Source organism: Somniosus microcephalus, chromosome 10 (genome assembly GCF_052327205.1).
Source record: "Somniosus microcephalus isolate GS21.2 chromosome 10, FLI_Smic_1.0, whole genome shotgun sequence".
Taxonomy (NCBI): Eukaryota; Metazoa; Chordata; class Chondrichthyes; order Squaliformes; family Somniosidae; genus Somniosus; species Somniosus microcephalus.
In genome coordinates, this window is record NC_140996.1 from 16498159 (window position 1) to 16516370 (window position 18212).

At 44.3% G+C, this 18212-nt stretch overlaps 1 protein-coding gene across 4 annotated transcripts in view; it reads right to left on the reverse strand.

Annotated features, from left to right (window-relative positions):
- The window catches only part of pcdh9 (protocadherin 9), a 907022-nt gene that overhangs the window by 329026 nt on the left and 559784 nt on the right, over positions 1 to 18212 (reverse strand). For 3 of the 4 annotated variants that reach the window (XM_085998464.1, XM_085998463.1, XM_085998462.1), the window contains exon 3: positions 15727 to 15928. In XM_085998464.1, the coding sequence (XP_085854590.1) occupies positions 15727 to 15928 (202 nt within the window). Of the gene's footprint in view, positions 1 to 10561; positions 10607 to 15726; positions 15929 to 18212 lie in introns of all 4 variants that reach the window. The other variant, XM_085998460.1, reaches the window with a different exon arrangement.

Consider the following 18212-nt stretch of genomic DNA (forward strand, 5'->3'; position numbering starts at 1 on the left):
TTTATACCGAGTCCTTCGTGCCTTAATCTGAGCTCAGCGATTGAATTCCCAATATCAGACTGAAGTGAAGCTGACTGTTGTGCATTGGAGCCTCTCAAACATGGGACCTTGATGACAGTCGTTGTAATTTTCAAGCAGTAACAGAGCGCAGTCACAAATTCACGTACTGCAGGCTGGGTGATCACAGCCCATTTACAGTGGTTTCATTCAGTGTTGGCATTTAAGAATGCAAGAACTAGGGGCAGGAGTAGTCCATACGGCCCCTCGAGCCTGCTCCGCCATTCAATAAGATCAAGGCCGATCTTCTACCTCAACTCCACTTTCCCGCCCGATCCCCATATCCCTTGATTCCCCTAGAGTCCAGAAATCTATCGATCTTAGCATTGAATATACTCAACGACTGCACCACAGCCCTCTGGGGTAGAGAATTCCAAAGATTCACAACCCTCTGAGTGAAAAAATTCCTCATCTCAGTCTTAAATGGCCGACCTCTTATCCTGAGGCTGTGACCCCTGGTTCTAGACTCTCCAGCCAGGGGAAACAACCTCTCAGCATTTACCCTATCATCCTTTATATCACCCTTATTTTGCTGCAGTATTGATAGGGTGTCAAACACAGAATTTGTCATGTCACACTGACAGGATTTACTCTACATATGCATTAAAAATTTGGTGGTGGAAATTGGGCAGAGAATTGGATTCAGTCCAGACTAATTCCAGCCCAGAGCAACTGGATGAAAACCTTTTCTATCGCTCGGCTGTGCAATAAATTCGGGGCCGTTCCCATTTGCCCTGGGCTCATAGCACAAAACTGCCGTTAAGATGGTGTGAAGGCACATTGCTGGGGCAGAGCAAGGGGATATTCATTCTGCATCTCGCATGCATGACCTGATGCGTGATGCTAACAGAGGGTGACACAAATGGGAAAGTGTTCCGGCACTAACATCTCTTATTTTGATGAGCGCAAATGCTCACCTCATATTAGAAACTGGATGGTTCATGGTGTGTTGCGCTAAATTAATGAAAAATGAAATCCTATCATTAGCCACGAGAAAGAAACTCAAGCAGTTCGCGACAACCGAATTGGACTGCTACCTGTAATTTACTGAATTTCATAAACAGGTATTATATATGTATATGGCACTTTACAGCCTCTGGACTCAACATCGAGTTCAACAATTTCAGACCATAACCTCTGCCCCTATCATTTTTTTCTCTCTCTCTCTCACAGGGCAGTTGTCCTTCATTCTGCCATTTACACTTCACCTAGAGCCATCTTTTGTTTCTTAACTTGCCCCATTACCATCTCCTTTTGCCTCGCACCATCATCCCTTTTGTCTCTTAATCTCTCCTGCCTTCCACCCTATCACAGACCTTCCCTTTTGTTCTTTCCTCCCCTCCCCCCTTTCCCTGCCCCTGCACTTGCTTAAAAACCTGCTACATCTCCAACTTTTTCCAGTTCTGACGAAGGGTCATTGACCTGAAACGTGAACTCTGTTTCTCTCTCCACAGATGCTGCCCGACCTGCTGAGTATTTCCAGTATTTTCTGTTTTTATTTTATATTGGGCCAGAAATTGGTGAATGGGGCTTGCAGCCCCGTATTTGCACTTACCCCGCGCTCCTGCCGATCTCCTCCAGGGACGCCTGGACTTGCTGAAACAGAAAGAAGAATCCCGGGCAGTGTATGACGTCACGCCGCCCAGGAGTGCAGCCAGCGCGAAGCCTGGAGCGTGCAGTGCAAGTGAGACACGCCCCTTAAGGTCTCATTGTACTAGGACACGCCCCCAATCTCTCCAAGCAGCTGCAGAGGACTTTGTAGTTACACAGCTGCAGGGAAAGTAAGTTATCTGCTATTTTATGAATGTTTTGTGAACTTTTATAAAATTTAAAAAACTTTTACATTATTTTGAAGAATCTGAAGTAGTTTTAAACAGAATTAAAGCAATTTAAAGACTTTTAAAAGCCCTAAAAGAATTTTTTTAATTCCATGTATTTATTTAGCAATGTCGTCGTCATACGTGTCTTCACACTGTTCCCTTTGGGGAACTGTATGAAGTGGTGGAAGGATTTATGGCCATGATTAACGCTCATTCCGTGACCGTAACCATCTTTGAACCAGCCATTAGGGCGGTTAGTCCTATGGCGGGAGGGTTTTACGGGCTCACACAAGCTATACAAGGAGGGGGGTCCACCCACACCCACGGACGCAACTATCCCACTGGATGTCAACCCAGAATTTAGAGCCGGAGCTCCAACTGCACTTGCCGGGACTGTCTGGAGCGGGGTTCGAAACCCTACCCTGATCTGGCCCAGCGGCGAGGGATCCTACCGCTATGCCAAAGGCCCAATCCGATTAGCAACGTGAAATGGCTGGCATGAGCACAATTCACGGCATTAAAAGAACTCACAATTGAACTGATGATGACCTCAGCAATCTCCTCAAGGAGGTGGAGGCGCAGCGCCTGCTCATCATTGGTAATGAGAAGTCAAAGGCGCCGCAAAAAGGGCAGATGATAGCTTGGTCTTTCAAGTGGCAGCATAGGGCTCCAGTCACGGGGAGGGAAAAGGCGCAGGAAACGTATGGGTGTCACCTTTTGTGCGGAGTGGGCCTTTTGCGTAGCAGTAAGCATCCCCGCCGCTGGGCCAGAAGGAGTAGGGTTTCGAACCCCACTCCAGACAGTCCCTGCAAGTGGAGTCGGAGCTCCAACTATAAATTCTGGGTGGACATCCAGCGGGATACTTGCGTCCGTGGGTGTGGGTGCCCCCCCCCCTCAGATGGGTTGTGGGAGCCCGTAAAACCCTCACGCCATAGGACTAACCACCCTAATGGCTGGTTCAAAGATGGTTACGGTCACGGAATGAGCGTTAATCACAGCCATAAATCCTTCCACCACTTCATACAGTTCCCCAAAGGGAACAGTGTGAGGATACGTACGACGATGACCTCTTGCGCAATGCATCTCCTTGGACCCTCAGTCGCAGATGCGAGGGGGCAAGTCGTGCAATTGTTAAATTTTTCATTTTATTGACATGTAAAATGTTGGCCCAGTAATTCCCTTCCAAATGCGCGAGTATGGTCGGGGTACTTACGCATCTGGCCGGATGAAATGCCGGTTTTCAGCATGCACAGTGCATGTGGGGAAAACCGACATTTCCTGTCCTCTGAACGAAGGGGTTCAGAGGCAGAACGCGTGCGACTGCACAGGCAGCGCGTGCGCAGTATAATTCGCCGCTTTCATTAATGCTTTCAGTGAGGTCAAGTCATTACAACTTACACATGAAAAAAGCATGGGTACAGTTGCTCCAGAGGCTGCGGAGGAAGAGATTTCTTATCGTGGAGCTTCTGAAAGTATGTATGTCTGTATATATTCCTTTGCATGTTATGTATATATTCCTTTACTTATGTGTATGAATGTATTATTTAATTATGACTTTCAGAGTAAGTAACTTATTGGAAAATCATAATTAAAAACATACATTCATACACATTAGTAAAGGAATATAAAACATACATACATATACGTAAAGGAATATATGTGGACATACATACATAACTCATTCTCACATTCCATTCACACAGCCACAATTGCTCCTTCTACCTACCGTTCTGAAAACCCTTTTAAAAAAAAAAAAAATTTTAACTTTAAAACTTACTTAAAATTTCTTAAAATAACTTCCCTCCCTTTCCCAAACAAAAATATTGCATTTCAGAAGCTCCACGATAAAATATATCTTCCTCCGCAGCCAATGAACAACTTTACACTTGCTTTTTTCAAGTGTAACTTGTAAGGACTTACCCTCACTGAATCCATCATTGAAATCTTCAAAGTTCACTGCGCAAGCACTGCCTGTGCAGTCGCACGCGCTGTGAATAGACCTCGGGTCTGGAAATGCCGGCGTTCCCCGCATGCGCTGTTCCTGCTGAACGCCGGCATTTCCAACGGCCAGATGCGTGAGTACCCCGACCGTACTCACGCCTTTGGCCGCGAATTTCTGGCCCATTATATATGTATTCATTGGAGGTAACTAAAATTTGATTTTTTAAGTATTTGCTCTTTCAACAGCAATCTTTCTGTGAGGAAAAAATCCTTTATTTTCTTCCCAAATCCCACAGGCTTCCCCAGTGCCTGTACCACAGACCAGCCAAGAGGCTAGACAACCTGGATCCAGGCTTTTCTGAAGTAATTCTCAGCAAGACACTTGGGGCACGATTTTCATTGTGCCGTGGGGTTGGGATTGGAGGTGTGCGGGGGATTAAAATCCTGAAATCGGGGGTCCCGACCCCAACCCGCCTCCATGCCAGTTTCAAAGGAGGCGGGTACCCGCCCCGCACTGGGACCCGCCTACCCAAGGCGGGAAGGGTTTAGTGCCATTTTTTAGCGTAATCTCTATTTTTAAGGTTGAACTGTGGGATTCTCGACGGCTCCAAACCACGCCAAGTTAGAGGAGTCAGGCCGTCGAGTTGAAGGGCTTGGAGGGGTCGAGATGTCGGTGTTCAGGTGAGTGATGTGTGCATGAATGCAAATGTAAGTGTGTTTGGTGTGTCTAAAGTGATTAAAGAAGTGTAAATTACCTTTTCAGCCTTCCTTCCTTCCTTTAGGCTTGGGGAGTCCCTCATCTCACCGGCACAGAAAGCAGAATGGCTGCGATCTGTCAAAAGTGACAGCCTTCAGCTTACTGTGCAGGAGAGATTTCTAACTGAGTCTGTGTAGAAGGACTCAGGTTAGAAGTAAAACTGTCAGTGTTTGACAGCTTCAAACAGCTGTGAAACGCTGATATTTCATCTGTCAAAACCTCTTGACAGATGAAATTTCAGTCTGTGACGTCACCTGTTGCCGGGTGGCCCTTAATTGGCCTGCTGAGCCCGCAAGGTCAGTCAAGTTAAAATCGCATGGATTGGCCGCATCTCGATGGAGGCGGGACTACAACGCTTAAAGTTGCAGTCCCGCCTCCTTCCCGACTGCTGAATGAAAATCCAGCCCTCGGTGACGTGGAAGAGCAGCCCAGGGCCAAGTCTCCTTGTGATCTTCCCTGCTCTACTGCGAGAAGGCCCCCTTGGCATCACTCAGCACCTGCACGCACACAGCAATGGTGATGAAATCACAACCTCTGCAAATCAAACCTTGGTCCCGTCACAACAAAGCGTTGGTGCACTGATTGTACGGGTCACTGCACCACAGTCAGTGGTGATCGTTCCAACTTCATGCTGACAGCATGCAACGTGACATAGGACACCGGGTTATTTCAGAAGGTAGATCGCACAGAAATCGACTAACTATCCATATATAGATAATTGGATGGAAGGCAAACTTAAATTGTATTGCCATGAGCTGGAACCTGAGGAACCCCATGTTAAAATCATGCAGGACGGCATGTATCCGGGATCTGAATGATGATCACAGCAGGAGCTGAATTTGCATGACGGCAAGCACCAAGGAGATGTAAAAGGATAAAAAGGACAAAACAAAGATGTGTAGCGGGGGACGGGGTGGGGGGACAACCCACGGTGTAGATTCATTTGTAATAAGTTTCAAAACTGACTAATCTGACAAAATAGATCCCACAGCAGCGGCCCTTGGAGGAGTGTGGGAATAACACAGGATGAGAATAGACCATTCTCTTCAGCGGCCTGCTCCTGTGAAGTGTACGGTGTTCTAGGATGCTCAGCATTTTGTTCGTGCATTAGGGTGTGTTAGGAACAGCTTAATAGAAAGCATTTTCATTTTATTTTGGTGGGAAGGAACGGGAGAAAGGGCTATTTTTGGATGAACAGATCTCTTCAAGTCCATTGGGAGTGAACCATTGAATTAAAAACCATTCTAGTTCGATACAATACAGGAACAGGGGTCGGGTGGGGGAGAGAGCTAACTGAATGAGACAGTCGTTGGGATTTGTAGAGTTCAGCAATAACACAGAAGCCATGCGTTAATTTTGTGGTGTTAAATAAAAGACAAGCATTCAAAGCAAAATATTTCTCTAACTGGAACAAATTCACACAGTTAACACACTTAAAGGGGTTGAAAAAAAACTGGGAACCGAAATTCAAAGACTTCTCTGCAGCAGGTCAAAAGAATTCCATTAAGATTATTAATGCAGCTAGCCGTGTGCTCAGCCAACATGAAAGGCTTTACCAAGCTGCAATCGCAAATAACCCATCAAACAGAGTAACTCACTCACAGCAATTTTCATAAAGAAATATGAAAGCGATTATAAGACGCTTGGGAATAAAGTGCAGATGGGATGTCAATACCTGCTGAGCTCTTTATAGGGAGGAACCACACGGGAAGGGAAATGGCTGTGGACAAGTCACATATGCTGCAAGGACCGTGCTTTAACCACTTGTGGGCCAATGATACTTTTTTTTTTCTCCAAATGAATGTGACAAGATTCCTATTTTTCCCCCCTTCTTTTGAGAGGAAGAAATTACTCTTCGGGCGGTTTTGGTTTTTGTTAAGCGTTCTTTCAAACATTGACCGATTGGGTTTTAAAGACTACTGCCGTGACTCGTTGTGCGTTAAAGGGACACTCCATTTCTGAAAAAGCATACACAGAGTGAAAGAATGATTCAGCAGAGAAACAGGCCATTCGACCCTTCAAATCACACCAGCATTCTCTTCACTTGAATCATCTGGTCTAATCCCATTCAGCTGCTCACCCATTCCCCCTCATAATCTGAAATCTGCTTCCTTTCGCACAAAGGGTAGTGGAAATCTGGGAAACTCTCTTCCCCCAAACAGCTGTTGAGGCTGGGGAGGTGGGGGGCGGGGGTCAATTGAAAATTTCAAAACTGAGATAGATAGATTTTTGTTAGGCACGGGTAGTAAGGGTTATGGAACCAGGACGGGTAAACGGAGTTGTGAGACGGATCAGCCATGATCTGAATGAATGGCGGAACAGGCTCAAGGGGCTGAATGGCCTCCTCCTCTTCCTATGGTCCTTCTCAAACAACCAACTAAGTAACTTCTAAAACAATTTACGGACTCATCTTAAATGATGGCATGGACTCCGTTTCAAAATATTTGTTTGGCAAACCTGTTTTCATTTGTTGAGAACCGCACAACCTGATCATATAAATCATGCCACAACCATCGTGTTGCTTGTGTGTGATGCAACTGTGCTGAAGCTGAAAATATTCTACCTCCCCAACCAGACAGTAAAGGTTTGCCAAATGCTATTCCGTGCACCCCAATGTAAAGCAAAATCTCGACAACCTGTGTGGGGCGGGGGGGGGGGGGGGGGGCGTTCTGCATGACTGATCTGATATTTACTGTCCAGCGACAGGTTCTGAGAACATTGCACGTGGAGGAAGAATTATTCCATGCCTACTCATCTGTGCGGCAATATAATCCAAGTTCCTTGACATGAATTGAAGTCTGTAGCTGACAGATATCACAATGGTAGCTGTAAATGGCACGGGCCTGTCCTACAATGTGTATACGAAATGAATGCCCATAACATTGCAGTATGAGTCAATCAGTAGGAGTCATTCAGTTTGACAACATCACAGTTTAAGGCACACCGTGCAACCAGAAATATTTGTTTTTCAATATTTAACCACAACTTCTTTCTTTAAATGTACATAGCATCGCCTCAAAATTCGAAAGTAATTTATTCAGCCGCAGTGAGGAGTGTGTTGAGGCCTATCTTCTTGATTCCGCGGACTGTACGTGCTGCCAGAGGGAGGTCAGGCCCCCAGACATTCCGCCGCAGTATAGGCCCCATGGTGTAGCTGCAAGCCCGAATCTGGTTCCAGAGCCCATCCTGATGCCAAAACAAAGCGGAGGAGAGAGCCTCATACCACTTCACTTTGGAGTCGGCTTTCACGCCTGAGTTACATTCAAGCGTCAGTGTGAGAGGATTTCGGCTTATCACCCTCTCAAACCTTGGGGAGTGTGAACGCACAGGAAGAGGTCTTGGTTCAGAATGAATCAACCAATGCAGCAACTGCACTAAGAACAGCATTTTCCAAAATTCCAGGCTGGAGTTGCCAACTCAGGTTGGACGTATTCCTGGCTGTTTCATCACCTGACCTCTCCCCTCCACCCACCCTTCCCAGTCAAACTAGTTTTGACTAGGAAAGCTAGGAAAAATACATGCTTAGTGTCCAGCGGCAGGTTCTGAGAACATTGCGTGTGGAGGAAGAATTATTCCATGTCTCATCTGTGTCTGCAATTTAATCCAAGTTCCTTGACATGAAGTGAGGTATAAAGGATGAACGAAAACTCCATTTAATAATATTGCGAGTTTTTTTTCCACCTCCAATATTATTCAAACTAATAAACTAAAGTGTTCAAAGAAAATTAAAAAATTAAAACACTTTTTTAATGCCTCAACGACTTTTCTCCTGGGTTTTGCTCTCAGTGGTGTCCTGGAGACAAATCTTTAATTCCTGGAGACTCCCGGGCAATCCTGGTGGGTTGTCAAACCCTACTCCGGGCCCATACAATTTAAACGGGTCAAAGCAGTAAGTATAAGCCCAAGTTAGACTGTGTTGCCTGGTTTTCAGAACCCAGGCTTCAAGGGTTCCACGTGGCCTGAGGCCTGCTAAGGTGTCACAAGACCCTAAAATTAATGTCATCCTCGGTGTAATAATCTCGTTGCTATGCATGATCCACTGTGTGAATTAGAACCTCCCACTTCTAGGGGTTGGCCTGCATCAGGAGAGTGTAAACACCTGGGTGAAAATCTCACGTCCTTCCCCTGCAGGGAAGGAAGTGAAAGCAGTTGGCTCGTGAACTAAACGCAATCCATCAGATAAAACAATCTGTGCAGCCCATAAGCATTAATGCTAGAAGGCTGTACTCAACTTGAATGATCTTGATTGAAACTAAAAGGATCGTCCTGATTTAAACTTAATGTGATCTCTGTGGAGCTATAAGCGAGGATAGGAAGGGAAGCCATACATGCGAATGAAAGTATGACCACAGCAATCATATGCTGATGTCCTCGGGTAATTTAACAACTTTCCCTCAGGGCGCAGTAAATCAATTTTCAATCTGAAAGTAATGGGTTCCGAGGAAGTGAGTAGAAAATTAGTCAATTTTACTGTGGGAAGGAGCAAGCAAAAAGAAAAAAAATCTAAAGCCTTCACCCTGGTTAGAAAACTTCCGTAGCAAATATATCAGGCATCTGTAAAATATATGACATGGCAAACGATAGGTGGTGTAGTGGGTTAGCACATTATCCTTTCACCTGTGGGACTCGAGGTGGAATCCAGCCAATATGGAAGTTTCTTTTCTTTCCTGGCTGTCGGGTTTCTAAGTAAAATAAGCTTTGGCAGCTGTGAAAGTATCTAGCTTATGGGCACAAATCCACAATAAAAAGCCCGTCATAGTTCATCATTTATTGACAAAAAACGGAGAGTCTCACTCAGAGGCCACAAGGACAGTTGGTGTAAGAAATGGAAGCATTCAAAGAAAGAAATAAAGACTTGCAATTATTTAACACCTTTCATGACCTCAGGACATCCCAAAGTGCTTTACAAGCCAACAAAATACTTTTTAAAGTGTAGTCATTGATGTAATGTCAGAAGCACGGCAGACAAATTCGTGCCCAGCAAGCTCCCATGTGATAATGACCAGATAACCTGTTTTAATGGTTGAAGGATAAATATTGGCCAAGAACACCAGGGATTACCCCCCCCTGGCTCTTCTAAATAGTGCCAGGGGATCTTTCCCTTCCACCTGAGAGGGCAAACGGGGCCTCGGTTTAACATCTCATCCAAAAGACGGAACGTCTGACAGTGCAGCACTCCCTCAGCACTGCACTGGGAGCGTCAGCCTAGGTTTTTGTGCTCGAGTCTCATGGAGTGGGACTTGAACCCACAACCATCAGACTCAGAGGCGAGAGTGCTATCCACCGAGCCATGGCTGACACCAATCAGAGTGTTGCAGTAGGGTTCACTGTTCTGGGCTTATGGCTAAGACACGTTGCTGGGACAGTGTAAATGTACTCTGCATCTGACGAAGTTTGAACCTGACCTGGAAGAGTTTGATGCTGACACTTGATGCCAAATTGGAAAAACTTCTGATTTTCCCTCAAGTGTTATCCCTCACCAATAATTCATGCAAAAATTGTCCGAGTCCAAATGACATTCTTTTGCTCAATACATGTCAGCATGTTCAAATGCACGTTTTTCACCACCTTATCCCTACCATGTGCAGCCAAAGTTACACCCTGATGCTCAAAACTCTCAGGACAGAAATACGCAGGAGCTGGTAGAATGGCCAATAAAGTGCATATCCCATGGGCCACTTAGAAGGAATTCTTACACAGAGCATTAAACAATCGCAGAAGACACAGGGAACAGAGGGCATGCTGTCATTGTACTGTGTGCGTACAGGAAAGGATAAAGAAGTAAATCAGTAGGATCATTACTTAAAAACTTGTATTCAAAAACATTTTTAAACTGATAAATAGGTTTGTTTTTTTCCCCACCCAGCACTTAAGAAGCTTTATAAAATCTCAGAGGCCTCTTCAGGTGCTTATCAAGCCTCGGAGGCTTTCTCAGTTCATATTTATTACATCAAAACAAATCATGTTACAAATGTGTTACAGGTACCTGCAGAGACTCTGTACAGGTTATTAGATGAAGAAGACATGTACACTGCAAGACAGAAAACAGTTTCAATACTTTAGGGTTTTACCTCGCGCAAGAGTCAAACGGTAACACTGCGTTTGCAGCCTAGAAATTACTGTCAGTGGTGTCAGCGACTGCTTAATGGCTGGTATAAAGTTCGTCTCTTCATTATTTTAATGGATACCTTAAACGATTTATTTTAAATGAGTGAACATCGCCATTAAAATAATAAGAGAGGAATATTCAAAAGAAGCAGGTCAAGTGTTGCTACGATAACATCATTGAGAGTCATTTCTAACCTTAAGTGTTTAATCAATCAACAACAGTAAAAGACCAAACAATGTGTACGAGATACATTTGTTTAAATTCTTCCGTTTCCATTCTCCATTTTCACACTGCCCGCTAATAGCAACCACAGTTCTCAGGCCTGTTACTGCTTCCAGCCTGCATTTGATTTTCAGAATCTCACCCAACAATTCTGGAATGTTTTCACATTGTCAGATCATATTGATTGTGTGTCGGTGCGAAAAACCTGTCGCTGCGGTTTTAAATTACCGTTTCGGATTACCCTCCCTCATCACTTGTTATACATTGCGCACGCTGCTTGCCTTTGTAATTTACGCCTGTACTGAGCCACCAGCAGAGACCTTTATTTCTCCCCTTGCAAATGGTCAGGATGGGAGTGTTTATCATTTTACACACTTGCTCCTGTTTATTTTCATGAAAAAAGTCATTTTTTTCCTTTGAGGTTTAATAAGCAAATTCTCTTTCGCTTTCACCAGTTTTTTGCCCAGTGTTTCATCACATCGCTGGTCAACCTCTCAACATCCTCACTACTGAAAAAACAAGGAAAGGCTCACTTAAACTGTCAAAAAAATATTAAACATAGTTTACAGACAGAGCACACACTGGGGAACATGCTGCACAGTCGCTCCCACTTGGAGGGCTGTTGTGAAAAAACGATTGCTTTCTGAAGTGTATCCTCTATTATGCTGCCACATGTCACATACACCCCAGTTAACTTTAACGAAGGCAAGCAAATCCATGGAAATACCTATCTCCCTGAGCCAGTATAGTTTGAAGATTTTTTAACTCACACACTCAAGTTCCTCTTAGCTCCACAAAGGAAATTTTTGAAAAGGTTTTAAAAGCAAAAGCCATCCTGTTTGGGCATCCTTTGATCCCCCGGATCCTCTTGGCGCTGTTTTCATCCGGCAGGAATGGCTTCCCTGCTCAGGCCACCAGTTAAAATTGCAGTTGGGGCTTGATGACATCAACGGGACCCAATGACATCAACAGGAACCAAAGACATCACCGGGAACCAATGACATCACCTGGAACCAATGACAGCATCTGAACCCATAAGAACATAAGAACATAAGAAATAGGAGCAGGAGTAGGCCAATCGGCCCCTCGAGCCTGCTCCGCCATTCAATAAGATCATGGCTGATCTGATCCTAACTGCCAATCCACTATCACAGAACCATCTCCTGCATCTAACAGAATTAGACACACAAAATAGGAGCAGGATCAGGCTACACGGCCCCTGGGCCCGCTCCGCTACCCACAGGGCCATGACCGATCTGAACCTAGACTCATGTCCAAATTCCTGCCCGCTCCCCGTAACCCTTAATTCCCTTTACTTCTAGGAAACTGTCTATTTCTGTTTTAAATTTATGTAATGATGTAGCTTCTACAGTTTTTTGGGGCAGCATATTCCATGGACCTACCACCCTCTGAGTGAAGTAGTTCCTCCTCATTTCAGTTTTGAAAGAGCAGCCCCTTATTCTAAGACTATGCCCCCTAGTTCTAGTTTCACCCATCATCGGGAACATCCTCCCCGCATCCACCTGATCCAACCCCTTCACAATCTTATATGTTTCAATAAGATCGCCTCTCATTCTTCTGAACTCCAATGAGTAGAGTCCCAATCTACTCAACCTCTCCTCATATGTCCATCCCCTCATCCCCGGGATTAACCGAGTGAACCTTCTTTGTACTGACTCGAGAGCAAGTATGTCCTTTCTTAAGTATGGACACCAAAACTGTACGCAGTATTCCAGGTGCGGTCTCACCAATACCTTGTACAACTGAAGCAATACCTCCCTATTTTTATATTCTATCTCCCTAGCAATGAAAGCCAACATTCCATTGGCCTTCTTAATCACTTGCTGCACCTGCATACTAACCTTTTGAGTTTTGTGCACCAGGACCCCCAGATCCCTTTGTACTTCAGTACTTTCCAGTTTCTTGCCATTAAGATAATAACTTGCTCTACGATTTTTCCTGCCAAAGTGCATAACCTCACACTTTCCAGTATTGTATTCCATCTGCCAAATCTCTGCCCACTTACTTAGCCTGTCTATGTCCCCTTGAAGGTTTTTTATGTCCTCCTCACTCACTACTTTCCCCCCCATCTTAGTATCATCTGCAAACTTTGATATGTTACACTCGGTCCCCTCCAAATTGTTAATATAGATTGTAAAGAGTTGGGGACCCAGCACTGACCCCTGCGGAACACCACTAGTTACCCAATGACATCACCGGGAACCAATGACATCACCGGGAACCAATGACATCACCGGGAACCAATGACATCACCCGGAACCCAATGACAGCATCGAGACCCGACGTGCATATATAAAGAAGGACCCCGCCGGCTGTGGGCAGGTGTCCTTGCCGCCTGTTCAGTAGAGCAGGTTAAAATCTCAAACGTTGGGATTCTGGCAGGTAAGCAACCTGGGCGATTTTAACTGCCCACCCACCCAGTTTCCACCAAACAGGTAGAGTTAAAATCGCCCCCACTATTTGCTAAACCACAGCTGAAAAAAGAATGCTGAATAAATATGTTTTATTGGTGTTAACATGTCTGTAGCTATTATAGGATCAAATATTCGAATGAAATGTCTTTGACTGAGGAATATGTCATAAAGCTGTTTTGGTTTTCTAGAAACCAAAGGTCATTCTGCAAAGAATGAAATTAGTTCAGTCATAAAAGTTACTAAACATTGGTGTTTGCCCTTCAATAGGAACTTCTCTCACCCCTCGCCAGTTTCAGAGTGCTGCTCCTCTTTCACCCCTCTCCTCAACTTAATTTGGTTTTCTTAGTAATAGCTAGGATTAGTGTGTGGTACTCTTGTCCTCACTATCATTAAACTGGCAGCTCTGGCAACTTGGAGCATATCAATATAGTTGCTGGGTCACCACTCTGACCTGAGCGCAGATACCTCTCCAACTTCTAAATACCACAATGGAGATTTAGGGATTCCTTTATTTTCACTCCAGTTTAGGCTCTTTCTCTGCTCTCTTGAAGATGTACGGTACGGTAGCATAGTGGTAATGTTACTGGACTAGTAGTCTGGAGGCCTAGACTAATGATCCGGAGACGCGAGTTCCAAATCTCAATTAAATAAATCTGGAATTAAAAAGCTAGTATCAGTAATGGCGACCATGAAACTACCGGATTGTCGTACAAACCCATCTGGTTCACTAATGTGCTTTAGGGAAGGAAATCTGTCGTCCTTACCCAGTCTGGCCTATATGTGACTCCAGACCCACAGCAATGTGGTTGACTCTTAACTGTCCTCTAAAACGGCCTAGCAAACCACACAGTTGTACTAAAGAAGGCGACTCACCACCACCTTCTCGAGGGCAATTAGGAATGGGCAATAAATGCTGGCTCACATCCCATGAATGAATTTTTTAAAAATTATCTTATGATATGATTCCATGGGCAGTATTTGGCCTTCAGTACCTCGTCCAATTCATGTGTGAGCTTTAACAGTATCAAAAGTTTATTGCTCACTAGAGGGTATCATTGCTGGGTTGTCCGCTGTCTCGCCCAGTAGTCACAGACCCGCACCTCCAACAGGGGTTGGTGTACTGTGATAAGGAACAGGAAACCTCACTGATGTTCCCTTCCCTAACGCAACCAATGGTAGCCTCCCGCCTGCTGCCCTGACTGAGATCTGCAAACTTAGCACAAGATCAGGGGTCAAACCCGAGACCTCCCTGGCCTGCGTGACTTAAGAGACGGTAACTATACCATGAGCCATCAGGGGAGCTTGAAGTGATGATTCTACCAAGCAGTACAAGACAGAAAGCCAATTAAATTGCAAACTCTCCTATTCCACCTTGTAACCCCACAAACACAAGAATTGGTAGATCCATTTAACTTGCATGGTTCCTTTAAAATACCACGTTGTACAGCTTTGATATTTGATTGACGTTCAGATAGGGCAGACGTGGTGGCATTAGCACTCGACAGGCAGCCAATTGGATCATTCAATTTCAATAACTTATCTACTAATCATGAATAAATTGAAAGTGGCACCAAAAATGTATTAGTAAACATCTCATGCATGTTCAGCCCAGATAAATATTCATAAGCCGATGCTACAGACTCGATTACAAAAGCCAATTCACAATAAAAAAATCATTACAGTGCAAGGGGACCAACCCCACCGTCAATGATGTTGGCATAAACAATTATCACCAATAAATGGAAAGTGGTATCCAAAAGCCACTGCCCCTCTCCAAAATATAGAAACAGCAACAAACATTTATTCGTGCTCTCTCATCAGTATAATGTGGCAAAGTTCATAAGGAAGGAAGAATACACACCACACTTAAGCCTGTAGCCAGTGTTTAGTGATGTGAATAGTGAGGGATACTGAAGTGAAATTCCTCCTTCAACAAAGAGTCAAAGTATGTCTGCTTTTCTCCCAAACTAACGACCCGTTTAACCAAATCCCAGGAACGCACAGCTCTGAATCAGGATTTCTGAAAACGAGATTGCACGGGTCATTAACTCTGGAGAAAAGCAGACATTCTCCAGTTTCCTTTTGTTAAAAGAAGCATTTCACACCCTTTAAGATTCGGCAGTAAAGCAGCAAGTACCCCTGCCTTTGTGCTGTGCTGAAGCAGAGGTTCAATGAGACGGCGTTGCAGCGACAACGTGCGGTGGCTCCACCCATTGCTTTTGAATAAAAACAGGAGGAGGAAGGAGATGGGAATTTAAAACGAAGTGTTGAACTTGTGACCCTGGGCGGGGGGGTTGTGCAAGGACTGAAAACCAATTTAGGGTGGAGCAAAAGTTTCGATTTTACAACAGCAACATCTGGGAAAAGGAAAAGGTGGTCACTTACTAGAGTTTGGGTCAGAGTTGCCATCAGCCTCCGTCCTCTTGTCTGGGGAAGCCTGCTCGTAGAACTCGTCCTGTGGCTGAACCAGAGGGAGAGGGTGTGAGATCAGCGTGCCACCATTTACCGGCTCGTGGTCTCCTAAACCACTATCACTGCAGCTTTCCTGGGAGCCGTCAGGCAGGTGAAATGTAACGCGCCGCTGAGACTGGAGAGAAGAGCAAAGAACATAGAAGTTAATGCTCTTCTTTGCTTTTTTCACCCCCCCCCGCTTCCAACTTTCAGACAAACTATTGTAGGTTTTTACCTCACCCACCCCCCCAAGTGTAAATTGGTGCGAATCCTTTCCACAACAGGCAACTGCTTCAGGCAGAAAATATTTCCTAAAAGCACAATTTCATATTCAGATATTTCAGATTATATGTTACTCTTATTCTGACAGTTTCATTAAAGTGCTATCTGTAGCATTGCATCAGCACTTTGCATTTACATAGCGCCTTGAATGTGGTAGAACGTCCCAAGACGCTTCAACACACAAAGTAAAATTCTCCTCAAAATCAGCTAAGTTCAAAGGAAACACGTTCCGATTCCTGCACACAACAGACCTGCAAGGTGTTATTTGATGGTACAAAAATAGCCACCTTTTCTGTTGTAGGCTAACAGAGACCTGCCTGTAGACCACATCCACCACAACAACAACAACAGCTTGTATTTATACAGCGCCTTCAACGTAGTAAAACGTCCCAAGGCGCTGCACAGGATGCGATATCAAAGAAAATTTGACACCGAGCCACATAAGGAGATATTAGGACTCGTGACCAAAAGCTTGGGCAAAGAGGCAGGTTGTAAGGAGCTTCTTAAAAGGAGGAAAGAGAGGTGGAGAGGTTATTTTTATCTTCCCTGCAGAAAGATATCAAGTCTGCACAGTGGAATGATTAACATTCATTATGTAATACAATGCTATATATATATATATATATATATATATAAAATCAGCGTTAGTTAATTTTGCTGTTCATTAAATAGGTAACTAAATAAATAACAGACATAAGGTGGATTAGTGATGGTGCCATAGCCTGGCACTGCCCATTGGTGAGACTGCCTGAGCTATCCGTGTATTAAATGGACGCTGAATTGTTACCACCAAAACCCCTCACACACATCATTAACTCAGGATTCTGTCTTAAGGAGCGTCTTAAAGGAGGAGTGAGGGGTAGAGAGGCAGCGAGGTTTAGGGAATTTCAGGTGGGCTGTGTTTTTTTTTAACTATTGGTATTGCGGGGTTGCATGGAAATGCCCTGTATGAATGACTTTTAACAGAGATGGAGCCAATTTACTCATAGGCATTTCAATAAAGAGAAGCCTCAGAAAACAGCAAGGAGTTGAAGGCCAGCACTAAGGGCTTGCCATTAAGCTGACTTAGTATAGTGGTTAGTATCCCCACCTGTCATGCGGTGAGACCAGGATTCAATTCCCTGACGGGGAGAGATTATTGTAATGGAAACAGTAGCATAGTGGTTATGTTACTAGACTAGCAATCCATGAGTTTGAATCCCCTGAACAATTTAAATTTAATGAATTTAAAAAATCTGGAATAAAAAAACCTAGTATACATAATAGTGATCATGTAACTACCTACTGGATTGTAGTACAAAACCCTTCTGGTTCACTAATGTCCTTTACGATAAATTCACCCACATACGGACGGCAGCGGTTCAAGGCGGCGGCTCACTGCCACCTTCTCAAGGGTAATTAGAAAGGGGCAATAAATCCTGTGAATGAATTTTAAAAAAATGCCACTCATCCAAAACGACTGCTTCAATCTGAGAATCTATTATGTTTCTGAAATCATATGGGGGTGGAGGTGGCGGGGATGAATGAGCCTCAAACAAGAGTGCCAGAGAGTTAGATATATCACTGATGAAAGTGCAAACTGCAAGAAAGGTCGGAGGTGTATATAATGAGTCATTTAGAGCAATGCTCAGCATTGACAATGATCAACAATATATTGAGTTTTAAGTTATTGTTTTAACGTGGGATAGAAGGAAGAGAGAAAGCAAAAACTTTTCTCTCTGCCTTCTTTATCTCCGTGTAGCACATCCATTAGAACAACAGCGCATAACAGTTCAAGAAAATGTTTTAAAGCAAAATTTTTTTTTTTAAACGTTTTAAAACACTGCCCGATTGCGTTGGTTCATGGCAGGTTTTGCATTCGATGATATGGAAATAGATTTAAGCAGAAACTCGGGGGGGGGGGAAACACTTTTGAAAATGGGCGCAATTTGCTCTGGAATCGGCAATTGCGTCAAAGTGGAAACTCCGCCCCTATTTATTCTCTTTTAGAACTTCTTTTGACCTCTGACATCAGACACCTGCTCCTCTCTCCTTGTCATTACTCACGGCCTCCTCACCCATTTAGTCAGCTCAACCCAACTCTCTCGCGGCCATATTTGATGCCCATTACAATAAGCCAAAGTACCTTATATATTATT